General features: G+C 41.0%; 1 protein-coding gene across 3 annotated transcripts in view; it reads left to right on the forward strand.

Annotated features, from left to right (window-relative positions):
* Positions 1 to 394: 394 nt before the first annotated feature.
* LOC115155803 (MORC family CW-type zinc finger protein 3) overlaps positions 395 to 15,496 on the forward strand; it is a 33,608-nt gene continuing 18,506 nt past the window's right edge. The window contains exons 1-2 of one of the 3 annotated variants that reach the window (XM_029702759.1): positions 395 to 507; positions 14,393 to 14,465. In XM_029702759.1, coding sequence (XP_029558619.1) covers positions 475 to 507; positions 14,393 to 14,465 — 106 coding nt within the window. In that variant the 5' untranslated portion in view covers positions 395 to 474. The remainder of the gene's footprint in view (positions 508 to 14,392; positions 14,466 to 15,496) is intronic. The other 2 variants (XM_029702761.1, XM_029702760.1) reach the window with 2 other exon arrangements.

Below are 15,496 nucleotides of genomic sequence, written 5' to 3' on the forward strand. Positions count from 1 at the left end.
CCCTGACTTGTCCCACAAACTGACCTCTGACATCTACTAAAGAAATTACCTAGATAATAGCATTTTAGTCAGTTAAATACAACAAAACATTATTTATAAAAAGCAATATTAATGTTTTTTTAACACTATATTTTGTTTACAATCATGATAGCTGTACTTTTAGTTTATGGTTGATGGAGCTTGTTGTGTGAATCGGCATTTTTCAACGTGTTCAAAGGAAATGAATAAATTTAACTAGTAATTACCACCTTCCCACTTGGCTATGAACGCAGCATTATTATTCAAAACACCCGCTCGGCCCAGCTGGATGGTGCCCTCGCGCTAGGCTGGTGCATGTATACATTTAACTGGTAATTACCACCTTCCAACTTGGTTATGAACGCAGCATTATTATTCAACACACCCGCTCGGCCCAGCTGGGTGGTTCCCTAGCGCTAGACTTGTGCATGTTGTGCCTTCTGCATTTCGGAGAAGATGGCGTCGCAGAGAGGAGTCCCTATAAGTAAGGTAGGCGTTAACATGATATTTTACTTTTACAGTATCTAGCCACAACCTGTTGACATTGTGCTATGTAGAAGTAAATTATGTGCAGTTGCTTCTGGTTATAGTGATTCAACTAACCATCGAAATCATAGCACGTTTTTGGTTTCGATCAGTAGTTACCTGATAAAGTAGAACCCTGTTGAAAAAGTATGTTACGTACCGTTTATATTCCTAAAACATATATAGAAAATTCATACTGTTGCTGCTTCCTGTTTTCATGTTTATTATTTTTTTATGGCCCACTGTCCAAGCGCCGGTTTTAAATGTCCAAATTAATAAGCAATATGTTGAAATAAGTTGTGATATTTTGAAGACGAATACGTAAAAGTTACTGCCTACACACACGTATCACACTTGTGTTTCGATTATTTGTATTTGGCGAATTCGTAGCCTACCTTCTAACCTACACACGCAGCAACATTTACCAAGCGTTCACTCAAGACTGGAATTGATCGCTTGTTCTACTGTCATCAATAGTGCGCGCAAGTCAGTCACGTCGATATTGAGTTTAAGTCAATAGATCTGGGACAATAACCGCTGGGACATGTACGGTTTGCACACATCTAACAGACAAACTAAAATAACTTTGGTATAGGCTACTACTTCTGTCTGTCAAGAGATGACAACCTGTCGTAGCCATGTATCAACTTATATTTCTGTGAGAACGTTATTTCGATAGATGGCCAGGAAACAACACTTTTTTTTACTGGATAATTTAAACAAATTATATCATAATGGTTTCTGGATAGCGACAGGGGTTGGCTTTCATGGCTTTTTCATTTCAATGATAAACCCTTAAGTCCGTCCATGACTTAATGTGAGCTGAGGACTTTTATTAAGGGAGGATCGCCTGAATTTTTCTTTCTAGCCACGGTGGTCTGAAAATGACAGCTCCATTTCCAATGCCGCATTCAAAACAACTGGGAACTCTGACCTGGGAATTTTCCAACTTCCGAATTCAGTGAGTTCAAGACAACTGGGAAGTCGGGAAAAAACGAGCTCCGACTGGGAAAAATCGAAAACTCGGAATTCCAAGTCGGGAACACGGGCCTCTTTCGAGAACTCCGTCTTTCCGACCAGAAGATCACTGACTTCATGATTCGACCTCGTTTTTTTCCGAGTTCCCAGTTGTCTTGAAAGCCTATTCAGTTTGAACTGGTTCAATGAAAACAACTGTGGTACTAAACCAAAGATATTGATATTTTTTAAGCAATCGATTTTGTGAGGTCGTGATGACTATAAACTGTAATACTAACAACATCACCCCCTGTATATAGCCTCGTTATTGTTATTTTATTGTGTTAATTTTTATATATTTTTTTTAACTTTATTTGGTAAATATTTTCTTAACTCTTCTTGAACTGCACTGTTGGTTAAGGGCTTGTAACTAAGCATTTCACGGTAAGGTCTACACTTGTTGTATTAAAGTTTGATTTGATCACCAATCTGAGGTAAAGGGGATGTATATTTCCTTTAATACGTGTGTGGTGAAAGCGTTCATCTGTGTAATGTAGTAACACGTTCTGTCTACTATAGGGAAATGAGCGTAATATAGAATAATCAAATCAAGCGTTATTGGTCACATACACATGTTTAGCAGATGTTATTGAGTGTGTAGCGAAATGCTTGTGTTTCTAGCTCCAACACTCACTTCTCCAAATCAAAGTGCCAGATTTGTTCCCACTACTAGACGGTCCAGAGGCAAAGTCAAAATTGATGTTAGGTTTAAAATCGGATTTGAAGAGATAAATTGTAGAAATAGACAGTAGCTACTGCCGTCTGGTGCAGGTGCTTCTCAGATGGTATTTTTTCATCTCAAATGGTATGTGCACACGCAACCTGTAGATGTTTGTTGGTTGTGTGTATTGCGTGAGTCGGTAGCTTTGTTCCAGGGTGTCAGTGTGCTACCAGTCGGCGTACTAGCTCTGATCCAGGGCGTTATGCTAACCACTGTTGCTTGTGCAGCTAGCTAGTGCACACTTCTTAGCTAGTGTAACAGTGTAGATTTCGCCCCAACCTGGGCTCGAACCAGGGACCCTTGCACACATCAACAACTGACACCCACCAAAGCATCGTTACCCATCGCTCCACAAAAGCCGCGGCCCTTGCAACGCAAGGGGAAACCCTACTTCAAGTCTCAGAGCGAGTGACGTCACCAATTGAAACGCTATTAGCGCGCACCACCGCTAACTAACTAGCCATTTCAAGGGCCGCGGCTTTTGTGGCGCGATGGGTAACGGTGCTTCGGTGGGTGTCAGTTGTTGATGTGTGCAAGGGTCCCTGGTTCGAGCCCAGGTTGGGGCGAAGAGAGGGACGAAATCTACACTGTTACACTAGCAAGTGCGCACTTCTTAGCTAGGTAGTACAACACTAGCTAGTTAGTACAACACTAGCTAGCAAGTACCTAGCTTCTAATTCTACAAGTAATTTCACCACCAGTGCGGGTTGGTGGCAGTAAAACACCATCCTTTCTGGCATCATTAGACCTATCGGAGCTGGTATGTCTCAGTCTGTCCTGAGAAAGTATCTGCTGGAGCCAGACCCTATTGCCGGAAACCAATGACTGAATGGACCAAGCCATCGATCACTTGACACCATTCATTTCTATGTGAGGACTCAGACTGCAAGTGGGTTCATCACCACCTTGGTGTAACCGGTGTGAAATGGCTAGCTAGTTAGCAGTGCATGCTAGTAGCATTTCAATCAGTGACTTCACTGGCTCTGAGACCTTGAAGTAGTTGTTTCCGTTCCTCTGTAGAGCTTTTGTGGAGTAATATTGATTTAAGGACATCTTGTGTAATAGAAGCAACTATTGGTATGATTGTATTTGATTTATAGATTTTTACACAAAGATTGGCCACGAATATTGCCAGTGTATTGTTAGGGCTGCGTCAATTCAATTCTGGTATCAGAACAAAATTTAACATTAGACTACTGAATATATTTTCAGCTGTTTTTTTTTATAGAATTAGTCAAGCAGAATAAATGGTAAATGCAATCTTCGTATATACGGGTTCACTGTAACACCTCGCAGGGCAAACAGAGAACTGAAAATGACATCATAAGTTCTTCATTAAATACTCGGACAGACATAGTTCCCGCTCACTGCTGGCCTGTCAGAGGGAGGATGAGCGTGGTTTAAACTTACTCATCCTATCGTTGGCGTGCAGGCTGGTCCCAGCCTCTAGACGCATCTTTGTTGCCAAGCATAGTTGTCTTCTAGCTTATCTTCATGTGTGTACCCGAGAGTCAGACACCCAAGGACAGTGCCTGTTCTTGTGCCACAGCCATTCTCCCCTCTATCAGTTCCTCACATACACCTGTCCATGAGCAGCCCCACAACCAGGCATTGTGTGTGTCATGAGTCTACTCAGCCTACACTCCTACTAGCCAGCAACCCTCCAGTTAGTCATGTCTATTATATGTTGCTCAATCTGTTAATGCAATATAAACCTCTTAGTGCATTACAGTCCGTTCATACTTAGGCCTATATCTACTGTAAATGGTAATGCATCACATCTAATAAGTGAAATAAAACCCAACAATCCCCCTTTTCACACCCAAAGGGTGTGAACATTCCACAATAAGAAATTTCAGAGAAATTTAGGATTCCCCCTTTTGACACCCCCTAGGGTGTCACTCAACACAATTTTAAATTCCCATTTTAATGATTAGATGATTAGTTAAAAAACCCTCAAGTCCTTCCGGCTACACCTCACTTGTACTAGGTTGACTACCAGCCACCCAGGAACTTCAAACCTTCACATAAGGAAAGACAAATAGTACACAGGATAAATTCAGAAGATATTATTTACTAAAAAAACGTATAAAAATACCTTTTTGCGACAGTGGCTCCACCTAACATGTATGGGACAGACTTTTTGTCCCAGTACTTAAAACCTTCTCATCCCCCTGCCACTATATTCAATACATATGAGAACATTTTGGATAAGCTTTATTCAACCACTTCCCCAACAGCAAACCAAGGATCGTCCTCAGACAGACCCGTCTTTTGCCCAGAGGTTGATTCAGTATCCACTGGGGTCACTTCCATCAAAGACATCATTCCGGTTGCTCTGACAACTTCTGTAAGATATTTTCTCAATCAAGTGATTATACAGGCAACACAACACAACAATAATAAGAACACAAGTACTAGGGTCAGAAATCCAGTAACCACCATAGATGTGTACTTACCAAAAAAGATGTTCAGCCAATTCTCCTCGTATACCCCTGCTACACCCTTCATTTCAGCAGATAGCCTGTCCAGTCCCATTAGGGCTTTGGTAATGCTACCATCAGGCTGGTGTTATTAGGGATAAAAGTACAGTATTGTTCACCAAACATTTTACACACCCCCCCATTATTAGCCAATATCATATCCAACTCCAATCTATTTTGTCTAGCGGTTCTAGTGGTAGCCTCTAGTTGCTCAGCCATACCTGTCAGTTCAGTGCGAGTATAGTTAACAAATCTCTGTTACACACACATCAGTAAAGAACTCAACCCAGCTTTAGGCGGCTGTATTCTTCCCGCAGTACACATACATTCCTTATCAACCTTGCCACCTGTCTTCTAATCTCCTGCCCACTAGCCGTTCCCAGGCCGTTGTTTCTCTCCCTAACTTAGGGAGGTTTCTTCTCCTGTTCCCTTCCCAAGGTCGTCTTATCAACTCTGCCCTGCTCATTCTGGTAACAGTGTCTTACTCACACAGTATTGGAATATAGTTTTTAACCCATTATTATAGCTGTATTTCGAATACATTTCAACAGATTATAAGGTTTCTGAGTGAAATCTTTTAGTCAAACCTTTCATTACATCCTAAATATTTCACATCTATTTTTATTGGATTCAGAAATTTCACACAAAATCAAACTAATTCAGGAAACTCTAAAGATGGTCTCATCTTATCATGGGCTCCTCATAACTGAATGAATCCTCCACCAGGCTCGGCGGTAGGTATTTGTCGTCCCACTGATCTGAACATTGACTCGGTCCGTATCTCACCATCTGCTCCGTTATCGATCTCTCCAGAACCCTGGAAATGAGACCTCTCGCACATGGGACCAAACAACAACCACACAACCCAAACACACTCATACAGGTGAAAGCTGCCCATAATACAGTTCTTACAACACTTTTCCATTTCCCAAACATGGGCTGTGTTATCAGGAATGTACGTACAGCAATGAACCTAATCATTCTACCTACACCATCCTCTTTTGCCAATAACATATCGAGAGTCAGTCTATTTTACCAGGTCATGAGGGAGGTGGCGGATAATTGGTCAGAGAACCTCTTTACTGCATCCCCGGTTTCATTCATGAATCTGTTGATTATAAAATATGTCATTAATCCAATCCACATTTTTATTTATTGTCACCCACCAAAATAATGTAGTGTTAAAACCTTCACATATTTGATTCATAGCTTTGTATTCATCTGGAACTTCCCTGAGGATGCCAATAGCATCCCTCTAGACAAAGCTACTCCCATCCTGGTCAAAACTCCTCCTGTGCCTACTTTAGCCTCCTATAACTGGCCTCTGATGACTAACTCGAACTGGTTGGACCAATAACCCCAGGGCGCAAGTTAACCATCCTTTGTGGTAATTTCTGTCTTATGCATCCTTTTCTGGTACTAGCCCACCCTTCATCAGTTAAAGGTGCTGTGAGGTTAAACATTTTCTATTCATCTTTCAAACCTAAGTCAGTCACATTCACGATTACTTTCAGCCATTAAAGTCATCTAAGTTCTCGGTGCCATTCTTGTATCTATAACACTGGTACTCATCAGGAGTTAAGGTGAACCGAGGTGGTTTGGCTGAGTACTTCTATCTGGCCAACCCCAATTCCTGTACAGTTGTCTTCTTTCCCAGGAAATTGTTTAATGTTTACCTTAAATCCTACATCTTGATCTTCTTTGACTCCTTATTCTGTAAGTCACTCATCAGTGTATTATATAGTTTATCTTCTACTTCTTCTCAATGACAACGGTATCGTATGATTAGTGCCAGAAGGTGGTGGATCTGAATGTATCAGTCAGATTAGACTGATGCAGCTCAGAGTCTACTCTTCCTAAAAACCGCCAACCCTCTCCCGCCCTTAGTCTTTCTGCTAGGTACCACCCCATACTCACACCTCTAGGAGCACACACAGTGATGAACGGTCGGGATAGGAAATCTTTGTTAAGGAGGTAACCCCCGGACCTTGTTGGTATCGGTTCTTCTCCTAACTCTGTGTGTGATCAACAGTGGATATGTGTACATACCTCCTTGCAGTGGGTAACGTGGACCCAAGTGACTCTCTCAGCTTTTCTAATGGCTAAGGCAGTGGTTTAACAGAAACTGGTATGGGCCTTCCCCACGGGGCTGCTTCCCGTCTTTTCTCCTCAGGGACTGGATCCACACCCAGTCTCCTGGTTGTACTGAGTGAATCACCTTCTCCTGTAATTCACCTGTTGTACACAAAATCTTGGACATACGGGTTTGGTTAACAAACAGTCTTCTCATGTGCTCTGCTAGTATTTCTTCAACTTCTATGTCTACCTGTTCTGGTATCTCTAACTCTGGCATTCTATAGGCTCTACCTGATTAGCTAAACTGTCATCCATCATTTAAAAAGATAGATCCCAGTAAACTAACTCTAGGGATAATATCTTAACCTAATATTCTCGCTACCATAATCATGTCCACCAAGTAAGTTGGGAACGCTTCTACCCATTTGCTATACTTATCTATTCTTGTTAAACACCCCTTCTTCCCCTCATTTCGGAATATTTCAATAAGTCCAATTCCAAATGTTGGAATGGATCTTCTTACAAAAAAAATGTTGTTTAAGTAATTATCCTCTAGGCCATCACTCTTTCCTAACTACTCTACTATTTGTTTAAGTAATTATCCTCTAGGCCATCACTCTTTCCTAACTACTCTACTATACTTCCCTCCCCTTGATACATTGCTTAGCCTATGTATCAATATTGCTGCGCATCCATACAATGTCTTTGGTAGGATAAGTAAATTATCCTTATGTCAGACCTTCTCTTGTAGGATGCCCCATTTCATTTTCCACATGTCCAATTCTTCCTGGGGCCTTCATCCTTGGCTATCATTTAACAATCCTCTGTCAAGTGTTTTATCTTCTTTAAGATGTATCTGTGCTGTTTTGTATGGTTTTAAATGTCTATGTGCTTGTCTGTGTAAATAGTAACTTTTCTCTCCTTTCTTATTTCACCGGTTCTAGTCAATGCTACTATTTCGGCCTACTGTGCAGAATAGTGTCTGGGCAATGGTTCAGTGTCTAACACCTGAAACCAACTAAGCTTTCATATCTCCTCCTAGCGAATTTACCAAACAAAAACTTAAAATCAAAACTAAAATACATGCCTGCCAACGGAGCCGATAGGATATTAATTCATGGAGAGACTAAAGCTAAGTGAACCAAATTCTCTTCCTATCTACTCCTGCTGGCCCCCTTCTTTCTTCTTGCTACTCCCCAACCCTCAAGGTTTCAGCAGTGCAGGGGAGGATCTCTCTGTCTGCCCTTCTATCTGTCTCCAGCTTTTTCTCATAATATGGTTGTTTCCAAATATTGACTAAATGTCTCATTGTCTCCTTGGTTGCACTCCTGAACTTTAGAACAATAAACCTGTCTAGATATTGCATATCTTCTGAAATGTATCTCGATACCCTCAACAATCCTGGATCACCTACAGATGTCATATATCCCTGTCCTGTTGACATAAGTCTACCATTATTAAACTTATTCACAACAAAATATAGTAATACTATTATGTCAATTCCACAGCCCTGTTGTGTTAAATCTCTTCCACTGCTTACAACCACAGCTGACTTCCTAAGGGAAAATAAACATCTGAACTACCATAAAGGAAAATAATGTACCCTTATTGTTCTAGGAAAATAGACTTAAAGAAGCCTACCCTTATTCTAAGGCTTTGCCCTTTTAGTCTTCTCATTGGTTCAAATGATCAATTGTGTCTAAGAACTTTAACTCATAATTATCAGTTATACAAATTCCCTTAAAGTCAGTATCACAAATGACCTTAAATTCACTATCCAAATGGCTTTTCAATGTGGCTGATCAGACCACACAGGGAAGCCACCAGAGGGGTCACAAGTCCTACCACCCTTTCAGAACCGTGTTTCTTACTACTTTAGATAAATGAAGGCTAAGAACTTTATCTACATTTTGTATCTCAAGTTCCCAGAACATTCCCCATCAAAAGAATTTCACGTGTTTAATTAAAACTCAGAAAACATAACTTCAAAATGCCATGTGTGTATACCCCTTTAAGATATCCTGTCCCTAAGAATTTTTCCCAAAGACAGCTAAGCGCTCCTTTTTCCATAAAATAACCACTTGGTCAGCGTTTCATCATACTACACCGATTCAAAAACCTAAAAGTTAACTACAAACAAAACCTAATAATAACTCCACTGTACTTCCTCAAATCATTAATCATTTGTTTTAAACTTCCTCAACGGCTCTGTGTACTTTAATTGAATAAAATATTTTACTTCCAATCTATGAAACCCCATAATTTAACGTACTATTTGACTAATTTGACCGAAGATTTCTTAAAACCTTAAAACCCCTTCAGTTTGTCTGCAAACCGGCCCATTCTGTTTGCTAGGAATACCCTGCCATTATACACAACTGTGTTTAATGTGCACCGTCCCTGTAAAAATTTAATTAACTCCACCTGTAATTCACTTTAATGACTTGATATTTTTCCATTCAATGTTCAATTCACTGGTGTTACTAAACAATCAATACCACGAATCAATAACCAGAATTTATCACTAAACTTTTACGATTCCATTATTCAGACCAGAATCGCTTCCAGCCACATACTCATAGGATTAAAATATTAACTATTTTCAAACAGCGTTCTGCCTTTCCTCTATCGCAAGATTAAAACCAATGTTACAACTGTATCTCTCGTTTGGCTTCATACTTATGAAATGTCTATGACCTTAAATGTACCATGTAAATTGCCAAATGTATAAAATACTTAATACAACTTAATACAACTCCCTTCAAACCTATCCGCTCATTATAATTCATTAGATTTCGGTAACTGTCTCTTCAATTTAAACTAAACAAGCCATCAAAACGTTCGGTTTATATCTTAAACCACTACTAACAACCGTATCTTTCCAGGCAAAACATACCAACAGTTGAATAACAATCAGCACCTAAAATTTGTATCCACTGATGCATAGGCTGAGAAGCTAACCCGAGTCTCTCGCATTGCAGGCGAGACTTCTATCACTGAACAACCAATGCGATATTGAACTGATGGACACTCCTCGCAAATAACCCTATTTATCAATGTCTGTAGTCGTACAATTAGGCACGTACTCCTGTGACCATTGACTCTGCCTCTCTCTCTTTCTACTTTCTTACCATTAGTCCCAACTTTTCCACATCCAAACTTCCATCAAATTCATACTTCCTTCTCCACATTGGACCGAAATAAATATTTATTTTATAACATTTAACTCCATGTATTGCTCATCTCCCGTTAATTCCTGCACCTCCTTTGAGGATTTACTACCCATGTTTGTTGAATTACCATCGTAGTTATTCTGCTCCTTTAATTGAGCCTTCTCCATTGCTTCTTTAAAGTTTCCTTTACGCGCATCCCCCTCCTGCTTCCACTCGGAACAGGTTTTGTCTGTTTTTCCTTTTAGCGTTTCCAATATTCTACCGGGCTCCCCGTCGACTGGGAGTCCGTTACTCAATTTGGGCAATATCTTGAGCTCTAGTAATTTGTTTTGTAATACTAAATTAATGGTCTAGTTGTTGTTTTTTTAGTTTTTTTTTAATTATCCCTTGTGTGACTGTATACACTTTCACTCACTCATACAAGCTCTCATTCGCCCAGTGAACTTATCTTATGTCCAATACACCTTGTTTCAAATAGTAAACTTGTCTTATTTCCAGAATATTGTCGTCAAACAACTAGCGCTAGTTATCCGACTTCAATACTCTGCTGTTTACTTGAGCGGAAAACTGTTCAATACGTTTCTTTGAACTTGTTGGCAGAGTATTGCCGTTTAATACGTTTCTTTAAACTGAGCTTATATCCAATACTCTGTCGTTTGCCGCGGTTATATTGCCGTTCACTGCCCCTTTATTGCCGGTAAACTGCTCAATACGTTTCTTTGAACCTGTTTTATGTCCAGTACACCTCCCTGTGTGTTGCCGTTCAATACGTTTCTTTGAACCTGTTTTATGTCCAGTACACCTCCCTGTGTGTTGCCGTTCAATACGTTTCTTTGAACCTGTTTTATGTTCAGTACACCTCCCTGTGTGTTGCCGTTCAATACGTTTCTTTGAACTTGTCTTATATCCAACACACCGAATTAAAATTCTGTGAACCCGGGATATTGCCGTTCAATACTTTTCTTTGAACTTGTCTTATATCCAATATTCCATCGCGCACAGAGGTTATACTGCCGTTTACCCTCACACACACATATTCATTTAACTGTTATTCTCCTTTTACAGTTATTGCATATCTCATACATACATACAGTCAGTCTTTTAATAACAATTCAGTCACACACAATCATTCACTCTTATTGGCCAATTGAAAATGCATTCGCCATTATTCCTTTATATTCTCTATATAATGTTCATATATATATTCAATTATATCGTAGGTTGGTTTTACAACTTTTAGCAACTTACACCAGACTGGTAATCTCACAAAATAAATTTGGATAATGCCAATATGCAGAATTTCAGTTATCACAATAGGTATCTGCTTACCTGTTATTTGAAGACCTGCCTTTTTGTGAGAGGACCCCGTCCGGCGACAGCCGTGCCCAAAAGGCTGGTGTTTCCAGCGAAGTTCCTTCAGATCACGTCGGGGTCACCAAAATTGTTAAGGCTGCATGTGTTCAAATCTGATATAGGAACAAAGAGTCAATTATATTTTATATTAATGTCAATATTTATTCAGCAGTTAATAAATGGCAAATGCAAATTCCGTATATACGGGTTCACTGTAGTTGTCTTCTAGCTTATCTTCATGTGTGTACCCGAGAGTCAGACACCCAAGGACAGTGCCTGTTTTTATGCCACAGTTAGGACAGTTTCTGCTTCCATTCTACCAGCCCCTCCCGTACACCTGTCCTTGAGCAGCCCCACAACCAGGCATTGTGTGTGTGTGTGTGTGTCCTCTTAGTGCATTACAGTCCGTTCATACTTAGGCCTACATCTACTGTAAATGGTAATGCATCACATCTAATAAGTGAAATAAAACCCAACAATACTTATTAGCTTAAAGGTATAGGTTAAACTTTAACACCCCATTATGCAGGGCCAAATCTCACACAAGGACAGACCAGATACAAATCCAATTAGCACTAATGTGTGAAGTAAATTCCACCTGGCGATCTGTTCACCGTCTCCCCCTGTCTGGTACAGGTACCCCCACCACACTCACCCCTCTCTCCCGAGCTTTCGCTCGCTTCCAGCACTGTTGGGGCGAGTGACTCTGAACTTACAATGGCTAGCCCCAAGTCGTTATATATTGAGTTTTTTTATTGGGCATGGGACTCTGACTATTGTTTACACTGACATTTGACCTCCCATCCTATTCTAACCACCTCTCGCCAGCTTTGGATTCATGTTACCTGATGAAATTGCTATACAATATGATCTTGTTGCCATCTGATGCACATTCAGATATCATGCGTTTTTACGTACACCTCTAGGAAGAGGGAACGCAACACCCTGCTACAACTCAACTCCCCGTGGAGTGAAAGAGGTATGGGACTGTAGGTGCGAGTAAAGATGACAAAGGCAGAGATTAGTACCATTTACAGGGAATTTATTCCGTCACACGGTAAATTTGGGGAAAAGGGGCTGAACAGAACCAAAGCAAAGAAAGTAAGTGTCAAAGCCCCCTCTCCTACCCAACTTAGCACCACCTGGTGCGCTAACCAAAATACAGGGGGTGGTCCGCCCAGGTCTTACCTAGTGTGTATAGACAGTAAATACTACGGGTTATGTATGCCCACAGGGCTCTTGCCTAAGCACTCCCTAGGTGCCTTCCCCCTGGGAACAAATGAAACAAATACAAACAATTACTATTATCAAAAACAGTCCTTTTGTCATAGATATAGCTTAGTAGAACCAACTATAAAATACCGGCAACAAATTATACCTCTGCGCAACAACCAACACAGGATATAACAATAAGCTCTGAGAAACAACCAACACAGGATATACTAATCAGCTTGCTCTCTTAGCAACAACCAACACAGGATATACTAATCAGCTTGCTCTCTTAGCAACAACCAACACAGGATATAACAATAAGCTCTGAGAAACAACCAACACAGGTTATACTAATCAGCACGCTCTCTTAGCAACAACCAACACAGGATATACTAATCAGCTTGCTCTCTTAGCAACAACCAACACAGGATATAACAATAAGCTCTGAGAAACAACCAACACAGGATATACTAATCAGCTTGCTCTCTCACCAACATAGGACATACTAATAATCTCTCTCTAATAAACGAACACTGGCTTTTTCTAGCTGGAGAAGGAGTCTGTAATGGGATACAGCTGTATCCTCTGACGAGAGGACGGGGTCAGCTCCAATTAACAATGGGGCTGACCAATCAGCTGCTTGGGGAAATTTCAGGAAGTCATTCTGAAACACACACATACAAACAAAACCACAACACAGAAACTGGGGAACGTAACATATGTCAGCAATGCAGAGCTCTCCCTGACCTGGAGAATAAACCCTCCTCCTCACAGCTGCCCATGTCCCTTAATGTTGATGTGGTTGCTACTGACAAGAAGCACATGGCTGAGCTCCTTAACCTTCATTAAGTCAGGATTCCTATTTGACTCAGCCATGCCTCCTTGCCCATCCAACATTTCCCATCCCACCCCTTCTAATGCGACTATCCCCGATGCTTCTCCCTATTTTTCTCCCCAAAGTTTCTCCCTGCAGGCAGTCACTGAGTCCTAGGTGCTAAAGAAGCTCCTTAAACTTGACCCCAAAAAAACATCTGGGTCAGATCGCTTAGACCCTTTCATCACTGCACTCTATACTCCTCTGTAAACTGATCATCTCTGTAGACCCATTGCAAGACCCACTGGTTGATGCTTATTTATAAAACCCACTTAGGCCTCACTCCCCTTATCTGAGATATCTACTGCAGCCCTCATCCTCCACATACAACACCCTTTCTGCCAGTCACATTCTGTTATTAAAGGTCCCCAAAGCACACACATCCCTGGGTCGCTCCTCTTCAGTTCGCTGCAGCTAGCGACTGGAACGAGCTGCAACAAACCTTCAAACTGGACAGTTTTATCTCTGTCTCTCATGGACACTCTTACTGAGAGTTGTGGCTGTTTTGTGTGATGTATTGTTGTCTCTACCTTCTTGCCCTTTGTGCTGTTGTCTGTGCCCAATAATGTTTGTACCATGTTTTGTGCTGCTACCATGTTGTGTTGCTACCATGCTGTGTTATCATGTGTTGCTGCCTTGCTATGTTGTTGTCTTAGGTCTCTCATTATGTAGTGTTGTCTCTATTGTTGTGATGTGTCTTTTGTCCTATATTTATTTATATTGTATACATTTTTTATCCCAGGCCCCCGTCCCCGCAGGAGGCCTTTTGGTAGGCCGTCATTGTAACTGACTTGTCTAGTTAAATAAAGGTTAAATAAAAATAAGGGCAAGAGCAGGCCTAACTTAATCCAGGAGGTGGTAATATGCAAAAATAAAATCCCATTTCATGTTGGCAGTATTTGTATAGTGTAACTCTAATCCTCTGCCCCTTCCTTTACAGCTATGTCCAAAGTTCCTCCACACAAACTCCACCAGCCACACCTGGCCCTTCAGCGCCATCGCTGAACTAATAGGTGAGTCATCGTCATATTGTCCAATCACAAAACCAGTGTTTTCCAACCTTTTTTTAACCCTGATATACATTGATGGGATAAAACATTCTAAGGCACACCTAAAATGTCCCTATTCATTTATTTAGTGGTAATGCCCTCCCTGCAAACAATAATGAGTCGTTAGGAAATGGTCACCTAAAATCGTCAGGATGTTGTGTCAGGGTCCCCTGGAGGTTTTGTCTATTTCTAGCTTGGTCCCGGGGATGTCCCCAAGGACTTTTTAGGATGTTCTTGGGACGTTGTGTCATGGTCCCCTGGTGGATTTGTCTAGTTCCCGGTTGGTCCTGAGTATGTCACCGAGGACGTTCTTGGGATGTTGTGTCATTGTCCCCTGATGGTCCACCGAATGTTATTTGGACATTGTCATGGACCCCTGGAGGTTTTTGACTAGTTTCCGGTTTGTCCCAGGGATGTCACCTGATGGTCGCAAAAATGAAATCAATGAGCGAATACTCAGATTAATTGATAACTAAAATAGCAGTGCAGATGGCACTCTTTTGCTAAATGCAGAGATGAATGAATGTCCATCAATCTCTCCTTCTCTTATCTCCATCTTTCTCTGTGTTCCTGTATCTCACACTCTTGATTTCCTTCCATATCCTCACTATTCTTAACCCATCACACTATTTCTCTGTCTTTTTACCTCTACCTGGGGCAATAAAGGCTTATGATATATTCTTCAGCCAGTGTCTCCCATCTACTCAGTACACACACACACACACACACACACACACACACACACACACACACACCCACCAGTATGGCTTTGGACAGGCCTTTGGATTCAAGCCTACTCCAGACAGAATAATGGAGAGAGGGTGGGCTAGGCAATAAAATATAGTAGTACAAAAATTGCAGTAGGGAGGAAATGTGAAAAGGAGATGGCTGGATTAATAGAGGGATTGATTTGAAAATAGTTGGGGAGAGTGGGAGACCAGACCACATGTTTGTGTTAGCCTGATTTTACAGTAGCGTCTTGAGGATATAGCATC

Source organism: Salmo trutta, chromosome 20 (genome assembly GCF_901001165.1).
Source record: "Salmo trutta chromosome 20, fSalTru1.1, whole genome shotgun sequence".
NCBI lineage: Eukaryota > Metazoa > Chordata > Actinopteri > Salmoniformes > Salmonidae > Salmo > Salmo trutta.